The 10156-nt window shown below is 36.9% G+C and overlaps 1 protein-coding gene across 1 annotated transcript in view; it reads left to right on the top strand.

Moving 5' to 3' along the window:
- Positions 1 to 8965, top strand: part of GFM2 (GTP dependent ribosome recycling factor mitochondrial 2) — a gene marked incomplete in the record, with an annotated part of 18560 nt that extends 9595 nt beyond the window's left edge. The window contains 12 exon segments of the mRNA XM_072416264.1: positions 1035 to 1220; positions 2438 to 2518; positions 3048 to 3196; positions 3967 to 4107; positions 4633 to 4732; positions 4916 to 5099; positions 5198 to 5274; positions 5479 to 5617; positions 6281 to 6454; positions 7617 to 7732; positions 8084 to 8266; positions 8745 to 8965. Of these exon segments, the coding sequence (XP_072272365.1) occupies positions 1035 to 1220; positions 2438 to 2518; positions 3048 to 3196; positions 3967 to 4107; positions 4633 to 4732; positions 4916 to 5099; positions 5198 to 5274; positions 5479 to 5617; positions 6281 to 6454; positions 7617 to 7732; positions 8084 to 8266; positions 8745 to 8870 (1656 nt within the window).
- Positions 8966 to 10156: the final 1191 nt, after the last annotated feature.

Raw genomic sequence — 10156 nt, 5'->3', positions numbered from 1 at the left:
TTTTTTTACAGTTACCAGCTTGCATGTACTTGCAAGTTAGTGCCTAAAAAAAGCTTTTAACAAGCAAAGGCATTGCCAAGCAGGAGGTGGAGTGGTGAGTATTTGCTCCGACCTTCCTAGGGCCCATGTTGACACATATTGCTTTCTTGGAACATGCATCATATTCAGATCTGACAGGTGTGCTAACTTTCACCTACTAAAGGTGCACTTTTGCAAAGTTCTAACTAGGCTTACCTTTAATGCACCTGCAGCTGCTTATACTTTGCCTATGTTTACCTATGGTACAAAATGACATACCTGACATCAGGGGTATAAGAATGACATGACAGTCTTCTCCTCTTTCTTGCTTCTTCCAGTGGAAGGAATGTAAGTATTGGAAGGTTTTAGGCTTGGATTAAAGTGAACAAGTTGCTTTGTCCTATCTCGGCAAAGCACATGTCCATTTTTAGGGTCCTGCCGCAATAACGCCACAAATAATTGTTACCTAGAGCTACCTAGTCTGCACCTGAAGGGGTATTTTAAAAATGTTCAACAATAAGCCTTCCCTTCCTGAAATCTATATGGTATTTTAATATTGTGTGCCATGTGCCATTCAAGGGGAAAAACCTTCTACTTTTATTTTCCAAAAGAATAAACATTAGTGGTAAGATTTTTTCTGACATAAATCATTATTTATGGCCTGTAAACTATGTTTATAGCTTAGAAAGAAGGATAAACTTCTCAAGCTTCCATATAGATGTAACCCATAAGTTCCCTCTAAGCCATACATGATATAGATCCTTATATTTGCTAATTAATACACCACCAAGGTAATGGAAAGAATTGTTTGAGAACTGCTTAGAACCAGCTGGTAAGGCTCTAATTTAATTTATATGAGAGGGTGCTTTTGTTTTAGCTTTAGTGTGGATTTCTTATTGTTTTTTGTGGTTACAAATAAAATATTTTTTTTTATATATATATACATACACACACATATACACAGTACATGTGTATATATTTAAATGATGTGATGATTGTTTCTTTCTTTTACCTAGCTGCCCATAGGGGAGGGCAGATCATTCCAAGGTCTGGTGGATTTATTGAGTTTGGAGTCGATCTGCTGGAGTGTGCAATCGAGTGAAAATGGTGGGAGAGTGTTTGAGAAGAAACCTCTGAAAGAAATAAAGGACCAGGATCTGCTGAACTCTGCCATTGAAGCAAGAAATGCCTTACTAGAACAAGTAAAGTTTTAAAGTAAATACTCAACTGGAGATAGCTGGTTTAGCTGTGAGCGATAACCTAGTACTTCTTATTATATGTGAAAGGCCAATATTAACCATATGTGGGAAAAAAAAATTCAGTGTAACTTTTTTTTTTTTTTTTTTTAGTGAAAAAGTTTTTCAGGCAGTAAATAATATTTTCTTGCTTTCTATTATATTTGGTTAGAAAATATATTTGTTGTCTTAGCTATTTATGACCTTTGCACTAACTGACTAACTGGAACATTTTATATCAATATATTTAATACATTTTCAAAGTATGATGAAATAAACTGAGTAATGAGGTCCCCAATAGTATTAGTCAAATTCAGTCACTGTTAAACCATTGTCTTCTTTTTGTGAAATTTTAATGTCCCTAAAGCATATCTTTTATCAGGCTCCCCCCCTTAATTTTCACTTGGTTATTCTGCAAATAGCACACCTCCTGTCCTATTTATTTGTACTCTCTATGTGTAAAACAGCCATGGTTTTCACCCTAGGTGGACCTCCAACATGCTTGTGTTTGTTCATTTCCTTTACCTGGATTATGTGGATGTTTTGATAAGACTAGTAATTTATACAATAATAAGAAGGTTTTTTGCTTTTTCCTAAGCTCAATAATATCATTCTTATTGTTTTTATTATTTTGTTTCTGTTGGCTGACAGCTCAGTGACTAAAAGCTGTTATTTGGCATGACATTGAGCTTTCTGTCAAAAGAAAAAGTAAATGGAGCAGATGGTTTTTAAAAGGAGGATGATACCATTGTATCCTTCCAGATTATAGCACACTCACATTCTGCTGCTCTGTGCGTCTCACCTCTGATGTAAAATTGCACTTTTATACAGAGATTTTGCAGCTGCTTTTTAGGGATTACTTGAGAGCTTCATTCCTCTATAACATTGGGCCCCAGTATAAAACTGACATGGTTTCCCCCTCCCCATTGAATTTATTTGGGGCACCTATGGGTATGGGGCCCTCATGCAGCTGCACACTTTGCACCTCCCCATGTCTGCCCCTGGTCTCCATGCAACTGTTGGTTTTACCAAACCAGATACAGGAAGCATGTTAATGTGTTTGACTATTCTGGCTTTGGCTGTTTGCAAAGTAAGGGTCTAAATAGATGTAAAATAAGAATGTTTTGTATTTTTTTTTCTTTTTTTAACAATCCAATGGTTAAATTGCACATTTTTTTGTACAGATTGCTGATTTGGATGATGAATTTGCTTCACTAATGCTGGAAGAGTACAGTGGGGATTTGAATGCCATACCCCTTGAAAAGGTACCTGTTCTTATTCCTGTTGATGAAATCCCTTTTAAGACTAGTTAGACCATTTAGACCTGTTTCACAGTAGAAGGAGGATAATTTCTGTGTGCACAATCACTCTTTCTTATATGTGATATACCCTGCCTACTTGAAGAGGACTGGTATAAACTAAGCAAACTGGTACCTACTATATCTGTGGCAAATGAAGTTATCTATAAATTTTTTTGTTTCTTATTTCTTGGTTTGATTAGTCCTAACTTATCCATCTTTCTGTCAAACTGTGCCAAACATCTTTTGAATACAAAAAAAAGTAAACCTGAAACAGGCAGGTTTAAGCCCTTTTTTTACATATCTGATTCCTGTAGATTTATTTAAAATGTTGTGAGTTAATGAACCATTATGAAATGACATTAGGATTATTCTATAGGTTTATGTGTGTGGATCTTTTTCTGTCTTATTCATTCTTCACATCTGTTTTTAGTAGTACAGCTTATTTAGTATGTTTGAGTCACTTGGTCTTGGTAACACTCCATGTACTGTACAGTTACAGTCTGCTGTACGGAGGATCACCCTAGCTCGTTCTGCAGTTCCAGTGCTTTGTGGCAGTTCCTTGAAGAATAAAGGGGTTCAACCACTTCTGGATGCAATCACTTTATATTTACCGTCCCCTGATGACTGTCATCATGACTTCATGTATGTATGAATTAAGGAAAAGTCTTGGTTTACTGCAAATTGAAAATGCAACAGCAGATTTATTGGCTTCAATGTTACTGGTTATGTGTCATTGTCAAGAATGCAGAGTTAAGTTGAAAAAAAAGACATAACCCTTAGGTTTGGTTGTGGCCAGTAAAAAAATAGTAGTGATAGAATTACACTGCTAAAAGTTGGACAGTGGGAAACTAAACTATATGTCCCAGCGGGTGTAGACATTCAGACACTGAGTGCTGTCTGCTTAAGTGGTGTTATCATGTCAGAATGCCCAGCATATGATATAAGCCACTGGTGTCCACCCAGTCTGAAATATCTGTTTTGGGTACAATGGGCAGTCTTCAAAAGTTTGGACACCCTAAAGTTCACTAAGCAGCATTATGTTGAGGTTAAGTATGTAAATAATTGTCATTTAGTGCCCTGGTTACTATGTGGAAGCTCTTCTAGTTTCTACTGGCTATAACCCAGTTATGGAGGCAGAAGGAAGTGCAGGCCTTTGGGACATTGGCTGAATATGTAACTTTTATTATGTAACATTTTATTACAACTTCACTGAGTAGCAAAGTTGGCCTAAAAATGTTCTGAGTCCCTAATTATTCAACTGAACAAGTTAATTTTTTATTATTAATATTATTATTAATAAACAGGATTTACATAGTGCCAACATTTTATGCAGCGCTGTACATTAAATGGAGCCAGGACTTACTTTTAAATGACACTGTGATAGATTGTATGATGTGTATATTTCCTTTTAGGTCATGGTACAAAGATGACTTATGTGCTCTGGCATTCAAGGTTGTTCATGACAAGCAGCGGGGACCCTTGGTGTTTGTCCGAATATACTCAGGAATAATGAAGTCTCAATCAGCAGCATATAATGTCAACAAAAACAGCGTGTATGTATTACTAACTACAAGACCATTCTGAATTGCTTATTTGTGCTAGCTGCATCATTTGGTTGAGTGAATGCTGAACAGCATTGAGCTTAGTTGGGAATAGCTGTATGAATGGTGTATGAATTTTTAAAAATTATTTTCCATTATATATGTGGAAACCTAACCATTGCATATTGTAGAAATGGTTAACTATTTTGGGCAAAAACAAACGCATGAGAATTCAATATAATACTTATGATTTTTGTTCTTCTATGTGTCAAATGTATTGCTAACTTGCAACAACAAATTCTGCATTGCATTCTATTTGCTAAACCAATCTTATTTCTGACTTTGAGAATTGTTTCTAACTCCAAAAAAGGTAGCCACAATCTGAATTGATGTATGCCAAAAATCCTTGTACTGTTTTTAGCAGTTTAAATTTTAAATGTGGTACAAATTCTTGTACTATATGAATGCTTATATAAAGAGTAAAGAGATTTATGGCTGCCTTCCCATAAATGTTTATGTATTTTATGCATTGCTTAGAGAAAGAATGAGCCGTTTGCTGCTGCCATTTGCTGATCAGCAAGTTGAAATCTCTTCTTTGTCTGCTGGCAATATTGCACTAACTGTTGGACTAAAACAGGTATGCAAGAATACAGATGTTTTTGTTATTTTACTGATCACTTTCTGCACAATAGAGTATGTGTGTGTATTTTATATATGATATATATTATATAGATATCAAATGAATGATACATATTAGATACTAAATAATTGATTTACTGATTATTTGACTTTGTTTTGTGTTATTTTGATACTCTGTTAGACTGCAACAGGAGACACTATTGTGTCTTCTAAATCATCAGCAGCAGCTGCTTCCCGAAGGGCTGGTAGAGAAGGAGAGAAAAAGGGCAAGAAGTCTGAAGAGGACCTGGTATTAGCTGGAGTGGAGATTCCAGAACCAGTCTTCTTTTGTACTATTGAACCCTCCTCTGCGGCCAAACTGACAGGTAATAAACCCAACACCCTAAATTCTGATAATGAATAGAATGAAATGCACCCAGTTAAGTTTGTGTATTACATTATTATTTTTATTATTAACACCCAGATTTGGAAAATGCCTTGAAATGTCTCCAGCTGGAGGATCCAAGCTTGAAAGTGAAGATAGATCCTGATTCTGGACAAGTAAGCATGCATTTATATACAAAACCCAAATATAGCCTTACTGAAGGATTCTTTAAAATATTACTGTATAACAAACCATCTATACATCAATTAGGCTTATATCATAAAAAAAGGTTTAACAGCTCTTCTACAAAATTTGTTGTATATTCTACAGAGTGCCATTTCCTTTCCGTTTAGTTTTTTTTTTTTTACACATTTTTTTAGATGATCCTCTGTGGCATGGGGGAGCTGCACATTGAGATCATTCATGATCGCATCCGACGGGAATATGGTCTGGAGACCTATTTAGGACCCCTTCAGATTGCATACAGGGAAACTATACTTAGTTCTTCCCAGGCATCAGGTATTGTTCCAAAAGCTCTAGCATTATCTCATGATGGCTTTATAACCAGATTCATCATTAGTCATTTGGCATCAAAACTCTTTAGACCAGCGGTCGCCAACCAGCGAGATAATTTTGGTGGTCAGTGACACTGGCCGGTGCGCCCCCCAGAAGGGTCAGAAGAAGCACCCCGCTGGGGGGGGGCCCACCGGTCGTGGCTGCGGACCATGTCCTCGCAGGCTTGGAGCGGTGGGTGGGTTTTGTCTCTGGAGAGAGTGGGCAGATTCTGGCATAAGGATGAAAGTATCTTCCCCACGCATGCGTAGTCCGGAGCCTGTGAGTTTAGTAATCTGTAGGTCCAAAAAGTTGGTGACCTCTGCTTTAGACCATGCTGGAAATAACTGAAATGGGAGAACATAGACCTTATTTACCACCATGACTGTTCTATGTCTTTCTGCTCTTGATGACAGTTTTCAGCATATCTTCCTGGCAAGTAGCAGAATAGGCCTTTTGTTTGCTGATATGCATGTTATGTAATTTTCAGATTAGGAATCTTTAATAAATGGGTTAAGAATAAATAGAAATGAATATATTATAATAAGCACATACAGAGATGTAAATATGTAGCTTTATTTATCTTCATTTGTTTGGTAACTGTTTGTAATAGTCTGTTTTGCCATTTAGAAACCGTGGATAGAACAATAGGTGATAATCGGCACCAGGTGACAGCTGAAGTGGAAGTGCAACCTTTGACTATAGGTGGCCCAGTTATTGAATATGCTGATAGCCTACCGCAAAGTTTATTAAATGACTATAAGGAAGCAATAGAAAACGGTATTAACAGTGCTTATCTAACAGGTGAGAGACATTGTTCATTATTATTAAAGTTTTTCTTTAAAGAGTAGGCACAATTGTGTGCTTGTCATTGGGCCATGTGAAGTAAATGAACAACTACAACTTAGTGATGTCCCACAGCTAGTGGTGATATGCTGGTGTTTGCATGTGATACTGTGCTCTGACCAGTTTACCTGTACTAAAAGTAATGTATTGCCTGGATCCAAAGGCACCCATACTTTGAGTCACTGACTTCACACAAATCAGATTGCAAGTTCTGACTGTGACGTCACTTACTGCACTTGTTTTTGGTTCAGAGAGCCCAGGTGCCACGGCTGCCTATATTTACCTGCCTTTAGAACAAGAATCTCTATGTAAACTCAACCCAGAAGTTATTTTAAGCCGGGTGGGAAGAAATTGTAGGTGGGTGGCAGCCCCTGTATTGTGACCAAACTCTTTAGTAACCATCCAAAAACAGCCGGGTGGGTGCTGAAAAGTACCAGGTGGTGCGCCCTGCTAAAAGGGCCTGGGGAGAACCCTGATTATATATACATATATTATTATTATATATTATGAAAGTTTCTTTGTATCGAATCCAATACAAAATGATTTGGAACTTTCTGCCGCACCGACGTCACTGTAAACCCCGTTGATCTCGGCTCTGCAGTAGCTCCTGGAGATCAGAGGAGGCAGACGTGTCCCAAGGAACTGCGGTAACCAGCAGGACGCCGGGGGACAGCATCGGAAAAAGGTAAGCGTGCTTTTTTTTTTTAGGTTGAAGTAACCCCGAGTGTGACTCGGGATTACCGCTTTTTGCAACTAAAATCTACCCCGAGTCACACTCGAGATTACCACTAAGGAGGTAACCAGCTGCTGGGGCCAGCAGTACAATGTGAATCTGTTGTGTTTTCAAATCTCCCTATACATTTTTTTTTGACAGGAATTTTTTTTTGAGTGATAAAACCCCATCTCTAACAGCTCTAGAAGTCAAATAGCAAGCTATCTGGTTTTAGGAAGGGGAAGTTTACTCTTTTTGTGTAATTTTGTGAACCAATGTAAATTTTCCAATGTAATGTAAAAAAGGTCAAAAATGATAGATTTTTTTTTTTGTTCTTACTAAAACTTTGACTGTTGAGCTTATATTATTAATGATGTCAGTATCTGATATGTTCTGTTTTTTGTCCAGGTCCTCTGCTTGGTTCACCCTTACAGGATGTGGGGATCACAGTGCACTCCATGAATATACTATCTGGCACCTCTGTGACCGTGGTGTCTGCCTGTGTATCACGCTGCATGCAGAAGGTAGATATCTCAAGAGAATAAAAAATACTTGTATAGACTAAAGTTGAAGACTGAACATATCTTGTAAAGTAAGATTCTTCTTGGACTTGTAAAGCTCTGTGATTGGAGGGATGGACAGACAGGACATTCTTTTTTCCTTGGATTTGGAATCCTGCAGTTCATTCCTACAATATGCTGTACTATCAGGCTACTGTTTGAAGATCACTGCTGTCAGTGAAAATGTCTGTATGGATTTCCACTTTTGTACATTAAAATTAAATTTTATCATAATGTAGTATGTGGTGTATTTATACTTCTCATTTTACCTAAACTTGGGTTTTATATATGTTTCCTGTTTTTGTATTTGTGTAGGCTTTGAAGAAAGCAGAAAAACAGATTCTGGAGCCACTGATGAGAGTGGAGATTACAATGGGTGAAGAGTACCTGGGCAGTGTGCTGGGAGATCTGGCACAGAGGAGAGGCAATGTTCAGGAGATCCAGAGCCGCTTTGATAATAAAGTTGTACTAGCATTTGTTCCACTTGCAGAACTCATGGTAAGAACTTCCTCACTTTTGGTGTCCCAGGATTATATACTGTGTTGCAGCAACAAATTCTAAATGGGGTATAAAGGGTTTATGGCAGCTCTTTTAAGCTAAGTATTGTCTGATTGATATGCTTATAAACATAGTGAAAAGGGAGGTGTACAGTACAGGAAAACCATGCAGGGTTCAAATGTCAGCTTTTGTTACTACAATGGTACAATAACTAGACAGTTGAAGATTGGAAAACCATTGATGGGTAGTTAACTTTTTACTACTGTGACAACTATATTAGAGTAAGATTGCCATATAAAGCATAAAAATTTAGAACCATATTGTCTGTAGTTCAGATTGGTGCGAAATGTAGCTAATGCATGTTGATTGCCTTAAGCACCCTACTGAGTGTGTGCAGTATATAGTGCTGTAACTTCACTCTGCATATTTTATCATTTTGAATTTACTTCTTTTTTTTTTTTTTTTTTAATCCTTACAGGGGTATTCTACTGACCTGCGGTCATTAACATCAGGGAATGCCACATTTACTCTTGAGTTGGCAAATTATGAAGGAATGGATCCTCAGGACCAGAATAATTTGCTGAAGAAGAAGGGACTTTTGTAAGCTTTGCTGTAAACCTAGAAAACAACCTTGTAAGCAATTGCTTCCAATGTGTCTGCATTTTGTTTATAATAAATAATTTGGTACATATAAATAAATGTCCACTGCTTCATTCTTCAGATCCATGTTGTTCTCTGGGGAGGACTAGTTCTAGTTTCCTGATATTCTTTTTTTGACATGTTTGCCTAGGGCAGGTACTGTTTTTTTATTAACCACATTTTTAGTGACTTTGTTGATTGAGTCAGTCATGTTGAGGAGTAGATGGCTTACAGCTTTGCAATGGCCTTCCAAGATTTAGAACATGTCAGAAAAAGTCTGTAAGTCACTCTGATTGCTTGTCAGTTTTTAAAATTGGTCCCTTTGTTCTCCACTCTTAGCATATTGATTTACCAGGAAATAAAACCATTTAAATTTTAAAAGATTTTTTGTTTTATAAAAATACCACACTTTTGTAAATGCTAGAAAATAAATGTAGACTAAATAGTGGATACTTTATACAAATCTGAGATGGGTTTTCCATTAGGAAGTATTATGCAATGCGTCCATTGCATGAAATAAAAACAAACTTCTGCTATCTCATGAAAAGACTTTTGTGTATTGCAACTGAACATGTGGTATGCAACATTATTATGTTAAACAGATTTTCACAATGTGGGTTACGGTATTATGATCAAGGGATGTTATAGCTATATGTACTGTACCTATATCATAGTTATTAGACCAATTTGCCAAAGGTGATGTAGCATTTATATATAATATGCATCTTATCCAGTGCTGATGGACTAAAGGGGAAAATTAAAAAATCCCTCCAAATAGATAGCAGAGGTGTTTTTTATCCTGGCTACAATTCCCAATAAGGTGGAACTTCCATCAACAGTTTGATAGAAGGCTTAGGAGTAGTGACAGGGTTTTATTAGGATTTCGTTCCAGTATGATTCCTTTTGTAAAGCAAAGCTGGGAAGTATTTAAAGTTATATTTTTGTGCAGATGACAGATAACCCAGATAGGTGAAATCTGAAACTGGCACTGGTGGAACAGTTTGATTCACAAGAGAATGTCTTGCTACATTTTATACTGGGCACAGGAGCAGAAGGAAAGGATAAAGGTCTTCAATAGCTCACCAAATAAAGCTAAAGTAAGAAAACTTATTCAGTTAAAGCACACTTGTAAATGTATCTATACCGCATGATGATGTATTATTTTTGATGATTTCCTAAGAATGGATGATGCTTCCATATTCAGTACAAAATGCAAATAGGACAGAAATCCACTCCTACTTAAAAAGCATA

Source organism: Pyxicephalus adspersus, chromosome 6, assembly GCF_032062135.1.
Source record: "Pyxicephalus adspersus chromosome 6, UCB_Pads_2.0, whole genome shotgun sequence".
Classification (NCBI taxonomy): domain Eukaryota; kingdom Metazoa; phylum Chordata; class Amphibia; order Anura; family Pyxicephalidae; genus Pyxicephalus; species Pyxicephalus adspersus.
The sequence above is the reverse complement of the archived record's forward strand: the minus strand, read 5'-3'. Positions and strand labels throughout refer to the sequence as shown.